Source organism: Lacerta agilis, chromosome Z (genome assembly GCF_009819535.1).
Source record: "Lacerta agilis isolate rLacAgi1 chromosome Z, rLacAgi1.pri, whole genome shotgun sequence".
NCBI lineage: Eukaryota > Metazoa > Chordata > Lepidosauria > Squamata > Lacertidae > Lacerta > Lacerta agilis.
This window is the reverse complement of record NC_046331.1, coordinates 20,892,864-20,914,505: the sequence shown is the minus strand read 5'-3', so window position 1 is coordinate 20,914,505 and position 21,642 is coordinate 20,892,864. Positions and strand designations below refer to the sequence as shown.

The 21,642-nt window shown below is 44.7% G+C and overlaps 1 protein-coding gene across 2 annotated transcripts; it reads right to left on the bottom strand.

Annotated features, from left to right (window-relative positions):
• Positions 1 to 4,750: 4,750 nt before the first annotated feature.
• On the bottom strand, positions 4,751 to 20,531 carry LOC117040235 (ras-like protein family member 11A-like). 2 transcript variants are annotated; one of them, XM_033137876.1, is made up of 4 exons: positions 20,197 to 20,529; positions 14,056 to 14,112; positions 8,632 to 8,714; positions 4,751 to 5,858 (listed from the first exon to the last, which is right to left on the bottom strand). In XM_033137876.1, the coding sequence occupies exons 1-4, from the start codon at positions 20,339 to 20,341 to the stop codon at positions 5,391 to 5,393; spliced, it is 753 nt and encodes a 250-aa protein (XP_032993767.1). In that variant the 5' UTR covers positions 20,342 to 20,529; the 3' UTR covers positions 4,751 to 5,390. The 2 variants fall into 2 exon arrangements, with proteins under 2 accessions (XP_032993767.1, XP_032993768.1); XM_033137877.1 differs by lacking the exon at positions 14,056 to 14,112 and having other exon boundaries at positions 20,197 to 20,531.
• Positions 20,532 to 21,642: the final 1,111 nt, after the last annotated feature.

The window sequence follows — 21,642 nt, the reverse complement described above, 5'->3', positions numbered from 1 at the left end:
GAGTTACTGGAAACTCACATTTTGTAGGTACAACAAAACTCCAGTCCAGGCACCCCCAAACTCAGCCCTCCAGATGGTTTGGGACTACAATTTCCATCATCCCTGACCACTAGTCCTAGGAATGATGGGAGTTGTAGTCTCAAAACATCTGGAGAGCCGAGTTTGGGGGTGCCTGCTCTAGTCTTATGCTAGCTCTCATGAATAAACCCCACAGAACATGGTGAAGTTTATTTACTTCTGAATAGGTTTGTGTTTAGTAACCACCAGTGTTTTGGAAAGTTCATTTAAAAAAAGGAACAAATTGGTCCGTTCAAGTTCATCAAATGCACTTTTTAGTTCATACCATTTTCTGCCATCTCATACACAGCTGTTAAATGCACACAAGTGCTACTGCCAACCCTATCATGTAAAGAACTAAAGAGCCTTGTCTAACTCCTAGCCCCAGCCTCAAAAGCTCATAAGTCATTCTCCTAGACAGCTTGAGATGTCTGCTAAGTATATGATGGAAATTTAAGTCCTCCTTCTACCTACACAGGACAATTCCTCCCCCCCCAAAAGCAATCCTTCTGAGGTCTGGAAGGCCTGCTGATGCCATGGAGTGAAGAACTGAGGAGGGGGCACACCCAAATAATTAGAAAAGCCCCATCAGCACTAACAACACACCTGCCCTCTGTTGGTGCTGCCAACCACAGAACTCCTGTTTCCCTCCCCACTCCTGCTAGTAAAGGGGCTTTCAATGAATATAGCACCCACACTGCTGTGCAGCTCCCCCCGCCCCAAACAAAGGCCTTTGGGACCAGTAACATACACCCCCATTTCCACCCTGATTGCACATTTGGGCAATAAACACAAAGCTAGCCCAAGACATTTTGCTGCCTGAGGCAGAGTGGGTCAGTATGATTGTCTCCCTTCCTCTGCATCCCTAATCCATATACAGAGACCCACAGGACTGTCAATGTGATTTTGTTTCGACACTGGTGACTAGTTAGCATCCTTGACTGCACCTGAGGGCAGGTGTCTAATGTAGGGGGTGGAGGAACTGCCCGCTCACTGCCCCCTGCGCCTCCTACTCACCCTGCAAGACCTTCCACAATGGGCTGTTGGTGTGCCTGCAGTTCTTCTTTTCTCCCAGCAGGTGACGATGATGATAAAATTATGATTACCAGGGTAGCCACCCTGTTTGCGTGCTGCAGCAGAGCCTGTAAGCCATGGGAGAAATGGCCACCACAAACAAGCCTCTGCCCGCGAAGAGCATCCAATTGAAGGCAGACTGAGGAAACTAGTTGAGGGTAGGGGGGGAATAGAGGAAAGTGTGCCCTGCAGCAAATATGAGGGTGGGTGTTGTATGTCTGTCCCTCCCTCCACTGCTTCCCATGAAACTTCTGACCCAGCCATGGAGTCGCCCTACGACAGCCAATTCACTGTTCCCTCACTCCCATCTCCCATCCATAGGCTGGATGTCCCTGGGCCAGGGCGACAGGGAGGCCTCCTCCACAGCACCTCTTTTTCACCTTCCTTCTCCTCACAGTTATCCCTTCAAACTGTGGCCTGGCTTCCCCTCCCCTCTCTCTTCCTGCTTGCTTCCCACCAGCACCACGGGCTCCCCTTCTCCTGCTAGACAGTGGCGTACGAAGGGTGGGGTATAGGAGGCGATCCGCCCTGTGTTCCAGGGGAGGGGGGTGACACTCCCCAGCCCCTCCCGCCACTCCCCTGCTGCTTGGCACGCCGTCCATGCTTCTTTGCGGACGGACGGGGCAGCCCCACGAGCCACTGCTCACTCACCGGCTTGCCGCAGGAGCAGCAGCGCCAGCCCAGATGCACTACGCATGCCCAGAAATTCCACTGTTCCGCTGCCACTGTCTAGCAGGGCATCTTCTGTCCTCCCTCAGTCACTCCTATAGGAATTTGTCTCCAAACATTTTTTTCACCCCTGGAGACAAGGCTGGGACCTATATAGCATTGGAATTGGCTGCGCTATCCAGATATGATTGATCAGCACAGGAGATGGACAAAGGTAGGGCCAGAGCAGTAGAGCATGCAGAGATGTGGTGGGCAGCCTCCTCTGTAGCCAGATACTTATTTTTGTGGAGGCCTCACAGGAGTCTTTTATATTGTGAAATCATTTTTCATGGCACACTTCTGATGTGTAAGACTGGGCGATATCTGGTTTTCAACATCACAATACCAGTTAAAAATTGCAATATATCACAACGTGTCTGAAATAAGGATGGAGCTGGTTTCCAACTTTGTGATATATCAGCAGCTAAACATTGCGATATACTGACATATCACAATGTCTGAAATAAGGATGGAGCTATGTAGAAGCCTTGGCTGGCTTCATGGTTTCCCCCACATTGTGTTTTTTTGCATAGCTAGCGCACAGAGAGAGAGAGAGAGAGAGAGAGAGAGAGAGAGAGAGAGAGAGAGAGAGAGAGACTTCACGATTCACAATGTATTGCCAGTTCAAAAATTATGAAGCCAATACTGGGATATGGACTTGAAACCAGTTTTGGATGATATATTGCTATATCATCCAGCCCTACTGAGGAGATGGGATGACTGAGAGACTTGCAAAGATGAGAGTTATAAAACAAGAACTTTATTGGGCATGTGCCAAAATAGCGCCAAGACCATGTGTCCAGTTGAGGGGATGAAGCAATTTTAAACTTTTTTTTCTGTCCTTTTCCCAAGAGAATAATCTGTGAGTCTTGTTGACGCAGGCTCCATGCAGTAAGTGTGTTTAGGATAAGATTCCTGGTCTCTACAGACTTGACTGAATTAGGGGCCCAAGCACTGAGCAAGGAGCAGTTGGATTTGAGGAAACAGAAGAACAAGATTCAAACACATAATGTCCAGTTTGACCCAGTTATATTGTATCAAAAAAAAATACCTTCCACTGAAAGCAAACTAGCTTCTTCATAAACAACCTGGTGTTAGGAGCGTGCAGTGAGATTGCCAGATTTGCTGATGATACTGAATTGTTCAGGGTCGTTAAAGCAAAAAGAGATTGCAAAGAGCTTCAAAAGGATCTCTCCAAACTAGTGACTGCAAAATGGCAAATGCAATTCATTATAAACAAGTGTAAAGTGATGCATGTTGAGGCAAAAAAAAAAAACCCTCCAAAAAAAAAAAAAAACCCTCTTTCATTTCACATCTATGGCATGTTGGTGGTAACAAACCAGGAATGAGCCTTTGGGGTTGTAGTGGGCTGGTGAGATAACTTGAGTACTGAGCAAAACTGACCTCCCAAAATTCTTCACCTTCTTTTCAGGTGGCAAAACTAGGGTAAGTGGGATATTTCTCTAAATACCTGTATTATTAGAAGTGAGGTGGGAAATTCCCCAACAGTTTCAGGGGCACTGGGGGATAAGACCTCATCATTAGCAGTGGCACGATTGAGGACTCTTTTCTTTTTTATATGTGTTTTGGTTTTTGCTGCTGCTAACACAAGTAGCAGGGACCCAGGTAGCGCTGTGGGTTAAACCACAGAGTCTAGGGCTTGCTGATCAGAAGGTCGGCGGTTCGAATCCCTGCAACGGGGTGAGCTCCCGTTGCTCGGTCCCAGCTCCTGCCCACCTAGCAGTTCGAAAGCACATCATAGTGCAAGTAGATAAATAGGTACCGCTCCAGCGGGAAGGTAAACAGTGTTTCCGTGTGCTGCTCTGGTTCGCCAGAAGTGGCTTAGTCATGCTGGCCACATGACCCGGAAGCTGTCTACGGACAAACACTGGCTCCCTCGGCCTATAGAGCGAGATGAGCGCCGCAACCCCAGAGTCGGACACGACTGGACCTGATGGTCAGGGGTCCCTTTACCTTTACCTTTAACACAAGTAGCAACAACAGACCTCCTGTGTTGGCAATCTGGGGCCCATTTTTGTATCCTACAAATGGCAGAGAATGTTAAGCAAAATGGCCTTCTTTCTCTGGGAGAGGGAGAAAGCTGAGCACAGCTCTTCATTTTATTCTACATTCACCCCAGCTAAAAATTTCAGCCCAGCTCTGCATGGCAAAATAAGAGTGATGAGTCTAGTATGGATTAGCCTCCTCCCTCAATTTGGTGCCCTCTAGATATATTCCTATCAGCCAAGGCCACCGTGCTGGCTGGGATTGATAGGAGTTGTAACCAAAAAAATAGAGGGCACCAGGTTGGAGAAGGCTGAATTAGGCCAGCAAACTGGGTTGTGTATGCTTGCAACCTGCTCACCATCACTGTGAAAATCAAACATATAGTTCCATCCATTTAATAAACCTTTTGTAGCTACTTCATGTAGATGGTGGGGTCTCTACAATTCTAGGATGTGGCAACTGAAGTTGGGGCAAGGCAGATGTTCCTTTAAATTGGCATTAAGTGTACACAAAATGCCCAGAATCCAATACAGAGCTCAGCACACATTGTCTTAACTATTTTATAGCGGTGTTATGCACTTAAGCACAATTAACTATGAGTTGGAATAGGCCTATTGGGCACTGCCAAGTTCTGCTTCATCATATGCATAGGTAGTCAAACTAAGGTCCGGGGGCTGAATCCGGCCCAATCGCCTTCTAAATCCAGCTTGCAGATGGTCCGGGAATCAGCGTGTTTTTACATGAGTACAATGTGTCCTTTTATTTAAAATGCATCTCTGGGTTATTTGTGGGGCATAGGAATTCATTCATTCATATATTTTTTTCAAAATATAGTCCGGCCCCCCACAAGGTCTGAGGGACAATGGACCAGCCCCCTGCTGAAAAAGTTTGCTGACCCCTGATCATATGTTTCTATGTTAGATCACACTGCTAAGTGAGTCATTCAGTCCAATCTTTAGTACTGTCCTAGATAAAATGAGAACTATTTTTCTCAAATGTGCCAGTGCAGTAGGGGTGAGATGAAGTTTTGGTACTTTTCTGTTCTAAGGTAAGCTCTTAAAAACCTAGTTGTGCAGGTTTTCAGTATGGTGAAGGGTGTGTGTTGGCTGGTGCCGCTGCAGTCAACCACCACTCCTCCCATCTCTGCATCAGTTTTGCAACTCTGTTTAATACGTGGGCAGGTGTTATTTGATTGAATAAATACGCATGTGGCACTGAAAAAGGAGGGAGTAAAGATAGACTGCATGCCTGAAACACGGGGGAGGAGCAAGGTTGATTGGCTGGTATGGCTGTATGTCATGCCAGTTAGGAAGCTAAGCTCACTGCATGGATGAAGAACCTGTCTTTAAGATGCCATTGGTCTCGGTGACAATTTCGACACAAAAGGCACAGCTCTGAAAGCTTGCCATCCAATATCACCTTGTCACGAAGGGATTCTTTCGTACAAAAGATGCTGGCAAAAGAATGCCATAAATAGATATAAATATCCCATTGTCTTATCTCTCCTCTTAAGGCCCAGACCAGGCTTGCTACTCTGAGATACATCAGAGTGTTGTGGCAGCTCTCCCCTTGGAAGACAAGGCCTGCTTTAGCCGCCTTTTCAGATCCTGCATGTTGGGGGACTTGGGCCGAACAAGATGGAGCCCTCTGCGTTTCTCGCCATTGCAGCTCCCAATCATCCTGCTCATCTCTTGGCAAAGCTGCTTAAAGGCCTCGTGAACCTCCTCAAAGTTCTCCCGCGCAGACAACTCGCAGTTAGTGCAGCCCAGCTCGTTTGCCAGCTGGAGGCCTTCTTTCACAGACACCTGCCTGGCTCGCAGCAGGTCTCCTTTATTGGCCATGAGCAGCAGAGGGATGTTGGCATTGGGGTGGATCTTCCGGATATGCTGATGTAAGGGGCGGATGGTGCGGTAGCTGTCATGGTCCGTGATGGAATAGACAAGCACAAAACCATCTGCCCAGTAGATGGACCGGTTTATTTGTTCCTGGCAGCAGATAGTGTCATTCTCGTCCTGTCAACAAAACCAAGAAGAAAAAAGAAGATTCTGGTTGGGAAGGAACAATGGTGCCAGGGAGAATCAGAAGCTCAAACTAAACCAGCCTCCCCGATAACCTTCCATCTGCAACAAGAGAAGTAGTCAGGCCCAGCATCAGATGGCCCCCTCTGCTGAAATCAGCACCCAGAAGGGTCTGTAGGAGAAGAGGCGGCCTTTCAGGTATTGGGTGCCCAAGTCATTTAGGGCTATAAACACTAATGTTAGCACCTTGAATTGGGTGTGGTAATGAACTGGCAACCAGTGTAGTTTATTTGTCCCAGTAGTAAATTATTATTAGGGCCCAGTATCATCACCCATAATGATTTGGAGGAGGAGTCTTCCCCTTCAGGGATTTCTGACCTGCTGGACTCAATGCCTTCTTTCATATACCGTAGTGACTCCCCCCTGCCCCCCAGTACATTGCCCCCTGTCCACCCTACAGAGAAGGATGTGAGCTGTGGCAATCTGTTATATTCGACTGGCAAATGATCGTCATTAGGAGATCGTTTTTTTAAAAAACAAACATACACCTGTGAATAATATATATATTTTTATTTTTTAGAAAGATTTGCAGAAAAGAGCAAAATGACGTCCAAAGGCAACTGGAAATTTCCCTTTTGTTATATCTGATCGCAGCCCAGAATTAAATTGGTGCAATAATCAAAATGGAATGTGGCCTAATAAAAGATAAAGGACAGCGGGGGGGGGGGGGTGTTTCTATTTTTGCTTTAAAGGAAATGTCTTCTTAATCATTTATTTTAACCAGAGACACAAATAGTTACTGACCATGCATTTTTTCAGACAGCGTTTCATCAGCCAACAACCTACATTATCTCTTTCCTTTTGGCTTTCTCTTTCAAAGAATAATGAATTAGGCAAAACCGATGCCCTGTCTGAAGTATTCTGTGGAACTTCTCGAAATTATGAAAGCACAACTACTACTGCTCTGCTTATGACACCCCCATCCATGCCAATAAAAGCTCTGTTAATCTGGGTAAAATGAGGAACAATTATACTTAGCTTTTGGGCTAGAGACAAACTCCAACTTTTCCAAAAATTTTTTTTTTAATTGTGTGATGGAACTGTTCTTAAGAATCCCTCTCCTCTGCCATGTCTGCACTCAGAACGGCCCAGTTATGTGGTTGCATGTAATATTACATAATCAATATCCAACTTTAAAAGCTCATTTTTAAGAGAGTTGAAAGTAGTATGATCAGGAGGTGCTGTTTCTAACTGATAAAGATGAAAAGTGCTGAGGCTTCAATTTGCCCAGAAGTCCGTAATCCTTGGCTCTCAATTTTCATTTCCAAGAAAAATGCACTCTGTGGATCCTCAGAGGCACTTTCCCATCATACTAATCCCAGTGGTTTTGTAGTTATTATCCCTGCTACTGAAAACTGGCCCTGCTGCTGAGCCATCTGTGATAAACCCTGGATCAAATTAAGTCCTGGATCAAATCAAGACCTTCTAGCCTTACCCAATATGGCACCCTCCAGATGTTTCTGACTCCAACTACCATCAGCCCCAACCACCATGGCTGATGACTCAGTTGACGGGAGTTTTAGTTCAACCATTTCTGGAGGGTACTAGGCCGGGGAGGTTGGCGCATACACTCACCCCACACAGACACACCTCTGATCAAACAGGTTGCGAAGGCTTTTGAAATGTGAACAAAAATCATTGTGTGTTGAGTGCCTGCAAGAGCAGTAGTGATGCTTCTTTCTTTCCATCTTCAGAAGTACTGTGTCCACCCCAAGTCTGTCTCTATCTACAGCCAGCTGGTGACAGAAGGTTGTCTCCTGTTCCTCAGTTACCAGCCACAATTCTGTTGTCTCTCTGGATCAGGGATGGGGGACCCTGTGCCTCTCCATATGTTGTTGGACTACAATTCCCATCATTCCTGAGCATCGGCCATGCTAGGGCTGATGGAAGTTGAGTCCAACAACATGTGTAGGACAATGGTTTTCCCATCCTTGCTCTAGGCCAGGGGTGCGGAAACTTTGGTCCCCCCAAATGTTACTGAACTAGTGAACTACAACTCTCTTCAGCCTCAACAAGCATAGTCAGTGGTTGGGGATTATGGGAGCTGTAATTAAGCAACATTTCCCACACCTGCAACGTGGATTACTCTAGTTTGTCTAATTACACACTATAACTCCTAGACTTAGTTGGCTTTCTAAGGTATTTTGTTTATTTCCTTAAAGCACCATTGTGCCATCCCTCCTTGTCCTTTTGCCCCTTATAACTCCTTAAAATTGCCTGTGGGAGTTATAGTGTGTGTTTGTGACTTAAAGGGATACTTCATCCCCCCCATGCCTAGGCCATTTTGCTTTACATCTCATGTGTGTATCAGAGAGATTCAAAAGAGAAAAGCACGCTACTTTGGGCTCATTGAGAGACGGAGGAAAGCTGGAAGATCTCTTCACCTTCCCTCTGAGGTATTTGTCTTTCATCCTCCAATGTCACTTCTTCCCGAATGAAACATAAGGGAAGGGTGGTAGCAGTCTACTTGAGCTCCCACCCTTGCCATAGCTGCTGTACCCTGACTGGTAGTCACGGCAGAAGAATGGAAATTTAAAACAGGGGCACCAAGCAAACCAATGTTGCTGAACTCCAGCACTCTGACCATTAGCTGTGATGGCTGTGGTTGATGGGAGGAGGAGTTCAACAACATCTGAAGCGCATCGCACTGGCTACTTCTACATTACGACTTCGTTTTAAACATCTCAACATTAAAAAGCCATTTTACCTCCAGTGAAACGAAGGGTGTATCCTGAACTTGCAAAGTGAGCTGCTCTCCATCGATGGTGAATTTCCTGGAATACAATGCGCCTGGTGAAAAAGAGAAATGACAACCGATGGATACATGGAATATTTCCCATCAGAGCCTGCACAACCCAACTGGTAACTAAGCAAAAACCCTGGGGCAGCCATCCTCCAAGAGTGTCTCCTTGTGCTATGCAAATGCTTATTGGCAGAGAGAGCTGGCGCCTGCATTTTTGGACATGGTACACAGGGGGAATTTCGAAGTTCATCATCCGGGCTAAATTCTTTGTGCACTAAAAGATGTGAGTGAGCCCCAAGCTGCTCAGAGCACATGCATGGATATAAATAGGGAAGAAGGACTGCAAAGACAGGTCTGGTAAGGGAAGGGGTTGGGACAGTCCACCACCGCATCAGGGGATATAAAGGCTGATGCTTGATCATTCAGTTGTGAGGTGGCAGTGTGAAACCTGTCACCGCACACAGAATTCAGCTTTTGGCATATATTTGGGAAGTGTCAGGGAAAAAATCACTTCCCCATATTGAATTTACCCCCCTACTCTGAGTGTGGTGATGGATGCAAAATGCAGATTTGCTAAAGGATAGGCTACAAGGCAGCCTTGTCTTCACTATCACTACACCACCTGACATGGTTGTAAGTATATGTCCTGGAACACCCCCCCCCCACACCCCTACACATGGGGTAGCTAACCTGGAGCCCTCCAGATGTGGTTGGACTACAACTCCCATTGTCCCTGACCACTGGCCATTGTGACTGAGACGGATGGGAGCTGGGACCAGCCAACAGCTGGAGGGCTACAGGTTTCCCACCCCAATACATATATGCAGTGCCCCAATGCCATTGCTTTCAGCAGCAGCCTCAGCAGGTGTAACATTTCCTACTATGGAGACAGGCTGCTGTTAAAGGCACAGAAGTGCCACCAGTTTAAAATCTGGAACAGTTATGCTTTAGGAAGTACATTTTCAAATTCACTTGAGATGAAAACTTCAGTCACAAAATGTCTGCCTCCATCTCAAAGTGTGCTTCCACTCTGAAATGATCTTTTTTTTTTTTTTTTGCACACTTGGTAAAAGGTTGCAGCTCATGTTTCCACCATGTAGTCATTTAGCACTTGCCAAAGCACTGGGGAAGCTTAACCCAGTGAGAATAACTTCTATGGACCTTTCCCAACCTGGTGCCCTCCAGAGGTCTGGTACAGTTGTGCAGAGAGTTGCAATCCAAAATGTCTGGAGGGGCACCAGGTTGGATAAGGCTGTAGGATTTGGTTCATAGAAAGAGGTGTTTCTCTTCTGTGGAAGACGTTTGTTTTGAGCTCATCAAAGCATTTTACAGTGAGACAAATTCCCTATGGCCAAGTTTCCAACATCTGGATTTGATATTAAAAGAACATTGTTTGTGCAAATAAATCTAATAATGTGTGTACAGTACTACTACTAATCTAGGTAAAAGACCCAGTATAGTGTAGTGCAGGAGTGGTCAGGTTGGTGAGAAGGGGTCCTGGCATGCACCCAGCCTCCCAGCCGCATAGCTGTTACCTCCTCCCACGAGAGGAAGGAGCAATGAGATGAGTAGGTCAGCACAGCATAGGCGCATCAGTGGGAGCACGCACCACACTGGTTCCACCGATGCAGCCAAACAGTGACAATGTCCCTGCTGCCCCACGCCTCTCCTCGTAACTGGCAGTGATCCCACTGCCAGGCCAGGTGCATGGTGGCTCTGCTTCTAACTGATTGGTCCTGGTGGTATAGTGGTTAACAGTGTTTGGATTATGTTCCCAGAGAACTGGGTTCAAATCCTTCCTCAGCCATAAACAGCACTGCAAGTATCTCTATCTAACCTTACCTCATGCAGCTAGTTGTAAGAGAGGCATGGAGAACCTGGGGCCCTCCAGATGTTGCTGCACTGCAGCTTCCACCATCCCTGGTCATCAGCAAGCTAGCTAGGGCTGATGGGAGTCCATCAACATCTGGAGAACCACAGATGTCCCCTATACCTGTTGTAAGTGGGAAGAACCACATGAAGGATCTTGAGCAACTTGGTTGAAGGGCTGGGGGATAAATTAATTTAATAATAATAATAATAATAATAATAATAATAATAATAATAATAATAATAATAAATGAGTAAATTATTTTCTGGTAGTGATGGTAGTGTTGACTCTGATATTGGAGGTGGTACATAGCCATCAGGATCGTTGATAGCCCAGTTCATGGATGATAAGACTAATCACATGTTGGTGGCCATCGCTACATCTTGTGGTAGCAGAGGTGTACCTAGTCTCTCTTGTGCCCTTGGCAAGGAGAAGTATTGGCGCCTCTTAATTCAGGGGAGACAATGGACAAGCAACTCAAGAAGTTTGCAGAGCAGTGGAGCAGGCAGGAGGGCAGGCAGGCTCCTAGCCACCCTCAGCCAGAGTGGAGAGGTGTGATTTTTGTGCCCCCCTGTGCCTGCGCCCTTGGTAGCAGCCAGCCTAGTCAACCCCTAGGTTTGCCCCTGTGTGGGAACATTTTCCATAATTTAATTATGCACTGTGAAATGCAGTACTTCATTTTCTCTGTCCTGACTCTTCCAACATTCAGCTTCAGTGGGTGGTCCTGGGTTGCCATTAGCTGGGATGGAAACAAAGGAAAGGAAAGCTGGAAGTATGAGTGGTCCAGAAGAATGAAAGGGAGAGAAGACGGGCCCAAGAGGGACATTGGAAGCTATCTTAGACCAGGCCAGAATCTTTGTTTATCTGTTCTGAATGGCAACAGTTCTCCAAGGTCTCAGAAGTCTTTATCAACACTGCTTACCTAGTCATTTAACTGGAAATGCTGCAGATTGAGCCTGGGACCTTCTACATGCATAGCATTGTGTCCAACCACTGAGCTCTCCCATATAGCAATTTTCTGAGATGTCAAAGCCAGTTGTGTCCTGACAATGTTCCAAGACTCCTTACACAGGGAAACCCTCAATCTCCATATGCAACTGGTCAATCTTTCTTACATGCAGGGGGCCTCATATTTTCAATGGGAGGAAGCATTCAGTCACACAGATTTGTAATTGCAGATTGAAATGGTACACTCCAGGTACTGTTGTACTGTATCACCAGACCAGAGCCTCCCCCTGAACTGGTTTTAAGTAAGAAAGCAGGCAGATGGGTTTGGACAAATCAAGTCCTGGAGGTGGTGATGCAGTGTCCCATTTGTTCTAACGTGGCAGCTCCTCTGGGAGCCCCGTGGCTGTGGCACTTGCCCCACCATGCTGAGTGCTGGCACTAGACCTGACTGGAAGAGTGAATACACAGGCAGGACAAATGTACCTGGCTTGGAGTTGACACCATTTTATAAGTAGCTTATGAAACAAAGTCCAGACAGCATATTATTCCGCTTCCATAACACATCAAAAGGAGATGTCTGGGTACTTCCAGACACTAATCATATTTGGCCCTACCCTCCAGCAATGGGAGAAGAAGGATTACTCCATGGCCTCAGTTATATATGACCACCTGTTTCCGATCTATAACATATTTGCTTCTGCTTGAAGGATTGCTCAAGGGATGGTTGCTTAATGGAAAAAGCATGCAGCTCCCAGCAATGCTTCTCTAGCAGCCAAATCTTGGAAACATAGAGATTTGAAGCACAAATCCTGTGCATGGTTACACAGAAACAGAAAGAAGCACCAACAAATCAAGTACATGAGTAAAAGATCAGCCCGTTGACAGCCTTAAGAGCAAAGGTGAGGAAAGAAAAGCCAAGCAGTGCATTTTAATCAGATGAAAGGGACAGAGCTAGAGGGGCGAAGTTTCCAGTTTCTCATTAATCAGCCAGGAGGGAGAATTGACATTTCACTCCAAGAGTCTTGTGGGACCTAAACAACAAAAGGCTACAAACCTACATAGGTTGATTTAGAACCTACCCACTGCATTTTGGGAAGGGGGAATATGTGGTGTCCAGGAAAGGTGTCATAGGACCGCAGCCAAAATGTCTTGTGGCACCTTAAAGGTAAGCAGCTTTCATGGACCAGGGACCACCTCATCAGATCCACAAAGAGTTAATCCTCAATTGGGATATGCCTGTCAATCTCTAGGATACCACAAGTCTCTTTTTGCTGCAACAGACTGTGGAATTTGTCATGTCCAGTAAAGTTACTTAAAACTTTTGATTTTGTCATGGGCCCTCCTTCCTTCAGCCTGAAGCAGCCAATTATTTTTACTGGATTCTGTGCAGTTTTTACTGGCCCCTGTTTAGTCTTTGTTTCCTTGCTGGGTCATCACTGGCCTTTGTCCCCTCCTAATAGCCCATCCAGCTAGCTCTGCTGAGCAGCCTTGGCTCATTGGCATAACTAAACCCAGGGGGTTTCTGTGATCGGCAAAGTTTGATCAAACCTTGATTAATTCTCACTTTTACTAAATCATAACACATTTAATGGGATCTAGTGTTGCCCCCTCATCTCATAACATATCAAATGCTTTTTAAAAAGGCTGGGGGGGGGAACAGTTGGGGAGAGTCACCTTGTCGTTATTAAATGTACAAGGACAAGCTAAGCTGCCATTTTGCTGGTCAACTGACAAACCCACTTACATCTATTTCAGTCTTGCCCTTTTTGAACAGCTAAAAACAGAAAGAAAGTCTGTATTTCAGGTTGGTGCTTTTTTAAACAGTGTTCATTTCCACTGCTTGTTGGAAATGGAGAGCTGGATAACGCTTGGCCCTCTGTCCGTCGATGGAAGCAACAATCTTTTGATCCTTTTTCTTTATAGGAAGTGTGTTAGCCAGACTCATTCCTCTGATCCTTTTCTATTAAAGTGAATAGAGTATTAGCTTAAGAAAAGGAGGGGGGCTGTAAACAATTGGGCTTTGATTTATTGTTTTCATAGCCAGGGGCAGTTCACTGAAAATATGCACATTTTAGACAGTGTTTTAGCATTTTCTTTTGCCTGTGATCCACAGCACTAAAAGAAAAGAAGGCTGTCTCTGGAACAGCCTTCCCCAACCTGGTGCAAAAATCCCATCATTGTTGACTACCGGTATTTGCCATGCTGGCTGAAGCTGATGGAAGCTGTAGTTTGCAGGATCTCAAGGGTACCAGGTTGGGGAAGGCTGGTTTTGAAACATAAGAACATGAACCCAGCAATGAGCCTATTCAACCCATCAAATGAGGGACCGAAGGAGCCAGGCATTCAAACTCGGTGCAGCCCCAAATCCTTTGGCAGGATGACCTATGCAAACAACTAAGCCACATGGCAAATTAAAATCTTTATTTTCCAACCATAAGAGGAATAGCAATCCATTCACCTGACCTGTCCTGTATATTTTGACCGACCATATGACCCTTCGTTCTGTCCCCAGGACAGTTAGACACAAATACATTAGTTTTAATGATGTAGTGTTAGAAGGTTAGACGTACCGGTATTGGCCTCATAGTCTCCAATAAATCTCTTGGTGAGGAAGCGTACAATTAGGGCTGCAAAACAAGGGAAAAAATGCCGCTTTTTAGTCAGAGTTAGAAAATGTCAGAAACTGCAACCGCAGGCTCACAGTGGTAATTAAACACCTGCTTTCATTCCATGTGCTACACACATTTCATTGGCAATAGTGCTAGATGGGAACATGTTTAGCAATGAAAGACCATTGCACCAGACATGTGCAATGCAATCAAGAACCACTTCTCAGTATGCACCAAAGTTTTGTGACCACAACAGGCATCACATATTTATTTATTTAGATTACTGCAATGTGTTATATGTAGGGCTGCCTCTGAAGCTAGTTTGGAAACCTCGGCTAGAGCAAAATTCAGCGGCCTGATTGCTCACCTGGGCAAGATGGTTTGAAAATATTACACTGATCCTAATACAACTGCACCAGCTACCAATTAATTTCTGGGGCCAATTCAAAGTACTGGTTTTGACCTATAAAGCCTTAAATGGCTCAGTACCTCAAGGACTGCCTGCAATCATCATCATCATCACCAGTGCTTTTTTTTTCTGGAGGTATGCAGGGGTACACATACCCCTAAACATTTTGTGAATCTTTGTACTTTTGTCCATTTACTTAATTTATTTTTCCCAATTTGAACTATAAAATGGTGGTTTTCTTGAGTCAAACATTTTTTAAAAGAAAAAAGCACTAATAATAATAATAATAATAATAATAATAATAATAATAATAATAAATTATTTATACCCTGCCCATCTGGCTGGGTTTCCCCAGCCACTCTGGGCGGCTCACACAGGAATATTAAACAGAACAAAACTTCAAACATGAACAGCTTCCCTAAAGAGGGCTGCCTTCAGATGTCTTCTAAAAGTCAGAAAGTTGTTTATTTTCTTGACATCTGGTGGGAGGGCACGCACCACCACCGAGAAGGCCCCCTGAGTCCCTTCTTCGTGTGCCTCCTTAACAAGAGGTCTGGAGAATGGCAACATGAGAATGGGCCTTTTCTGCAGTGGCTCCCTGTTTGTAGAAGGCTCTCCTCAGGGAGGTTCAGCTGTGGTTTCAATACACACTTTTAGGTGCCAGGCAAAAAAACATTCCTCTTCATCCAGGCCTTTGGTTGATTGACATCCAATGTCCTTTTAAATGTGCTGTGGTGGTGGTGGGATTATTGGGGTTTTTTAATTATTATTACTTAATACTGTGTTTTTTATATTGTGAACTGCTCTGAGATCTACCAATATAGGGCGGTATACAAATTTAATAAATACTACTACTACTAATAAATAATTTAATATTCTCATTCTCAAAGTGTCTGCCCCAAAACAAAACTGCATTGGGTCTATCAGGGCCATTTCATGCATTACACAGCAGCAAACCATGGTTTCCCAATAGGTTTGCAATCAAAAGGGAATTCTACTCAGACACACCTATGTGTGTTTTTGAATAACATCTGCATTTGCGAATGTTTTGGTCATGTTCAGGGAAGAGATGTAGCTCTGCTTTCCTTTTTTATTATAAAGAATTTATTAAATTTTACCAATAAAACGCACACACAATACAAAATACAAAAAAACCCTACAAAACTACAAAAATCTAACTATCCTTATCTTATTCATAACATTATGTTGGGACCTCCTCACATCCTCTCTTCTGCGTTCATTTCTAATCCTCTTTAGTAACTTTGTAACATTGTAAAATCCTCGTTCTCATCTAATCTTAATCTTTATAATCAATAATCATAACTCTAATCTTAATGCTAATAAAAATAAACATAACATATTTCTAACTACTTCTTATATCCTATTTTTATCTAACCTCTGGCAATACTGTAGCCTTAAATGTCCTCTGATTTCAATTTCAAATGTCTATCCTTTCACGTTGTTTCAAATAGTCTTTAAATTTCTTCCAATCCTCCTGCACCGTTTCTTCCCTCTGGTCTCTGTAGCTCTGGTTTCCATGCAAAAGGTTCAAACTCTAGCATCTCCAGGTAGGAAAGACATCTGCCTGAAACCTTAGAGCCAATTTAGACATAACTGAGCTACATAAGGCAATATTCTGACCTAGTATAAGAAAAGCTTCCTTTGTTGGGAAGGCCATAGTTTAACGGTAGAGCACATGTTTTGCATGCAAAAGGTCCCAGAAAGAGCATGCAGGCAACTCTCTCTGTGTAGAGGGTGACTTCCAGGTCATTAAGTGCATCAGTGGTTGCATATAAGCCTGCCGTGCCCCCGAAGCCCAAAGCAGCCCATGTGTTGGCACCCATGCATCAATCAGATGTGCACAAAATGGTCACTGGCTATATTCAGAAACTGTTGTGAGAGGCCCCAGTGACTTTCTGAAAACTTGGAGAATCACTGCCAGCCAGTGTAGGTGATATTGAGCTTGATGGTCTTACTCAGGACAACAGTTATGCTTTTAAGGGTAACCCCTAAAATCCTTAATGTGTGAAGTGGCCTTCAAAAATATTTGACATGACCCTTTAAAAATCACAGTATTTGTCTATGGTTTTCTTATCACTCGCTGCAAACACATTTTCTAAGATGCTGCCAATATCACGAGAGCTAGAAACTTGAAAAGTAATACCCCAAACTCCTCAGGAATATATATTGTCGCAGAAATATGACATGCAGAACATGTACAATTTCCATGTAGCACATGTAAGAAATTATTTGTGGCTAACAATTTGGCTTGGCCTGGTGACTGTATTACAGGTATGTAACAGATTAAGCCATTGACAGCTGAAGGGAATTGTTCATGAAGTATTACCTCTTTCTGACCCCCCCCCCCCCCGTGAAGTTCTTCTGGAGAGACAGCCTAAGTCCCTAAGTGTATTTACAAAGTGTAGCATGGAAATGGATATATTAACCCACATCAAAAATCACATAATTAATCTACAAAGGAAACATCAATCACAACGTGAACTTTCAGATTTAAGCTTAACTGTATTCAAAACAGCACATTCTTACAATGCCAACCCATGCATTGTAATGCAAACCCACTCATAGGTTCAACAGGAGTTACTCTCATAGACATGTAAACAGGCCTGCAGCCAAGGACATCATTCTGCTAGCTGCTCTTAAGGCTATGTCTGCTATAAAACTCCCATCTATTTGTTTTCACATTCACATTTATCGTCTTTTTCATGGCTTTCTCACGTCCTTGCATTTGGGAGTCTGGGACACTAAGTTTTCCACCGCTGTCTCCCTTATATTAAGTGGAATTCCAATAGCGCCTTTCAACCCAACTTATTATTATGAGGAAATGAACCATGTGATATGCACACACACTTCATATCTATTGCTTACTGAAGGACGGAAAAGCAACAGCAGATGTCCACCGTTTTTATGCAACCTTTTTTTGATGCAATGAGCTAGCTAAAGGTGGAACTACTCAATGCTGCCACCCAAACACAGCACTCCCTAACACTGTCTTTTGTTTTGTACACCAACTCCCATCAGCCAGAACTGGAAAATAAACCTCAAGAAGGAACCAGACTGGTGAAGGCAGAATTTTGCAAACAACAGGCATGCTCCATAGGGTATATGGGAGGTGCAGCCCAAAACTTCTGAAGGGCACCAAGTTGGCAACAGGTGTCACAGTCAAAGTAGGTTTGGGAGCTCACCTTTGCTAGGGTAAAGTGTAATTCAGTCTTCAGTGGTTTTCAAGGAGAAGACGAGGCCCGATGACTTGTGCAGCAACAACCTAGGGTGTTTCCCTGAATTGTCTGCAATGAGCAAGGGTCCTGTGGCAGACCTGGAGAGCATCCCTCCACCACATGGGAAAATCCGTGGATATGAAAGATTATTGTAATATGACTGCTTATACCATAGGGACATAAGAATAGCTTTGCTGGATCAGGCCAAAGAGGGCACATCTAGTCCAGGGTCTTGTTTCCCACAGTGGCCAAATGGATGCTCCAGGAGAAGCCTACAGGAAAGATCCAGGGTGGCATTGAGAGGCATACTGCCTCTGACAGTGGAGGGAGAACATAGCCATCATGGCTAGCTGCCTTCAAGAGCCTTATCCATGAATTTGTCTAAACCCTTTTGGAAAGCCTTCCATGTTGATGGCCATCGCTACATGTTTTGGGAGAAAATTCCTTACTTCTGTTACTGGTTGTGTGAAGAAGTTATTTGGTCAGTCCTGAACCTCCTAACATTCAGCTTCAATGGATGACCCAAGGTTCTAGAATTATGAGAGAGGGAGAAAAACTTCTGTCTATCCACTTCCTTCACACCGTGGATCATCTATCATGCATGTCCTCCAATCAACTTTTTGCTAAACCAGCACCCTCCCCATTGCCAAAGAAAGGTAATTTCTCTCTGTTGCAGAATTGCTCCAACCATAATAATTTTTGTTTGCTCTTTTCATGCCTCCCCCACTGTCTTCCCTGGCAACCCACTCTCTGAAAACTGTTCCATACATCTCCTGTTGGATTTGAGAGCAGATTCCCAATAGCTCCTTGTCTTCCACCAACAGGAGGTCACTCCCCAATGCCTGGCTCATGACCCTCTGGAGGGTGTCCATCCTGCACTCTCCTCCCTGTTTTGTGGGGGAGGGACCAAAGCACAGTTTGATAACTGAGGCACTTGGTACCCAGTTCTGCTTTCAGATAGCCAATCAGAAAGCATTCTAAATTCCTGGGAGCAGCGGGGTGGAGTAGGGGGCTTTTCCTGCTTTCACTCCTCTGTACAGAAATCCCAGCGCATTGCAGAGCATTTCAGGGCCTATTTAAGGGTGGGTGGCTTATTGGTGGTATGTAGTCAGCTAAGTCCATTTCAGATTTTCTCATTTTTCCCATTCTTACAGTTCCACACCATGTTCTGGTTTTAAGTCATATTTGTTTGTTTGTTTGTTGCTTTTTAATGTGAATCTCTCCTAATAGACACACTTGTATGGAATTTCCCCCTATACACATTTCCCCAATAGATTTCCCTTAATATATTTTTGTATGAATATATATATATATATATATATATATATATATATATATATATATATATATATATATGCATTTTTGTACCCACTACTTGGATGGAGAACCGCACTGTAAAATTTAGAGAAGTGCTAATTTTGAAGGGTGGCTATGTTTAAGGTCTCTTGTTCCAGAAAGTGCAAATTAGGTAGGTTCACCTTTAAATTTGAAGTGAATCTAATTTCTGCCTATCCTCAGTGGTGGGTAAGTGCCTTTACTTTTGGAGCAGATCACTAGTTCTCACTTTGAGCAAGGGGGCCATATATTCAGCTAGGAATGCAGTGCAACAGTAGAGCACATGCTAGAGGGTCCCAGGTTCAAGTCCTGGCATCTCCTCTTTAAAGCAGGTGATGGAGAAAACCTTCCACCAGCTGACACCCTGGAGAGCTGCTGCCAGTCAGAGTAGACTATACTGGGCTAGATGGGCAACTAGTCTGACCTGGTATAAGATAGCTTCCTCTCCCTCTTCCATACATACATTTCATGCAAAGCACTGGAGGAGTCAGACCAGCTACATCTCACTTGGGGCTGGTATCACAAGTCAGCACAGTTGGGCACCTGCGCTCCTCAGGAAGGGGGCCCACTCTCAAGAGGCCCCTTGACCTGCTACAGTAAAGGAGTGGTGTCATGAAGGAGAGGGGCCCCTGGAAGATGTCTTGCCCAAGGATCCTCCCAGCCGATCCTAGGCTCACCATGTGAACTGACAGAGTAACCCCAAACTCCATGCTGCGGGGAAAGCCTGGCAGCAGTAGCCCAGCCCTCTTTAAAGAAAGCTTCTCTACCATGGTGGATCCTCTCATTGATGAAACCTTGATAAGCTTCCGGTGAAACCCCGTGCAACATAATACAAAACTTGCTAGTGTAGGTCAGTGCCAACGAACCTTGACCTTCCCCCTTGATTCATCTGCTTGAAAAATCTCCAGGCATTATATTTCATAGCGGCATGGGGGGTGGGGGTGGGAATCTGATCTGGTTAACCTTTACATTCTGCAAGATAAACATGGGCTCGGATCATTATTTCCATCAAATATTAACATAAAATCAGATGGCAGATGTGGAGAGAGGAGAGAGGGGAGGAGGAGGGGGGGGGAGAAAGAAAAGACCGGGCTGCCTGCACAGCAACTCCTGAAGACTTACCCGTTTTGCCAACGCCGCTGCCGCCCAACACAACGAGCTTGATGACTTTGTTGGCTGCGCAGTCCAGGACAGGATATTCAGGGATGGGAAGTAATAGGAAATTTGTGGAGTAATGTGACATAGTATTCCCAGGGAGGAAGCGCATGCCAGTGGAGGAGACCTGATGAGCTCTGCTGATGGGGTAGGAAGAGAACCGAGCAAAAAGCACAATTCCCCCTTGCCTCTCCCCTCTCTTGTGCCACCCTGACAATGGAATCTCCCTGCAGTTTCATTGAAGCAGCATTTTGGAGGAAGAAAAAATAGAGCAGCCGCCAGTCCCCTCTCCCCCCAAAAGATTGTGCTCCGACAGGCAGAGGGGAACGTTTTGATCATCCCCAGTGAAAACTGACTCCTGCATTCCTCAGCCAATCAGAAGTCAAAACATGACATTCCATTACTTGGGACATAAAGTCCGGGCCTCACAGTAAACTGCACTCATTTTCTGCCATTTTCACTCATTCTGTTTCTTTGCTGACCATTTTACTGGTTGAAACTTGGAACTAATCAGGAGGAGATTATATCAGCAATAACATTTTGTGTGGGGTGGGGATAGGGAGAATAAAATAAAATTCGCTTTGATGTCTTGCCACTGGGTTCTGAGGGGCTTCGTTTTGTGCGGCAGAAACTTCTGTTAAATAAGCAAAACCACAAACACTGAGGGAGGGAGCTCTGAAACAATGCTTCCAAGTTGGACGGAGGCACCCACTGAGGCTACAAACTTTAATGGGTTCATCAGCACGATTAGTAATCTGGAATAGATATTGACCATGAGTGGACTCTGAGGTAGGTCTGGTCCCCTTAAGGGACTGTAGGTAGCAAGGGATGGGTGAATTTGTCGTTTTAAATTTTCCCAATCTTGAGTTCAGTTTTGCACATTTGCACATCATTTTGCAATTTAAAAAAATAAATACAAAAATCCCTCATGAAAAATTCACCAGCTTTTTAGTACAATTTTCTCCAAAAATATATACAATTTCATATGCAGTTTTGTCGCAGCACGATTGCTGACAGGAGTGAGACCTTGTCAGTATGTAACAGCTGTGTTCAGAGACCTGTGATGCTTGCCAATCTGCCACCAGGCCAAGTTCAAGGTGTTACTATTAGTATAGAAAAAGCGTAACAACTTGGGATCAGTTTACTATGAGATCGCCTTACCCCATATGTGCCTACTTGACTGCTTTGATCTGCAGAATTGGCACTACTACAGGTGCCACATAATACCTGCACAGCATTTTAAAAACTCAATTTTTTAGTATGGCAGCAACGGCACTTTGTGACTCCCTTCCTATGGATAGCAGGCAGGCAACGTTATTATATTCTTTTCCATGCCTGCTGAAGACATTCTTATTTAGACAAGCCTGTCCAGATGGTTAGGAGGTTTGCACGAGTTTTAATTTATTTTAGTCT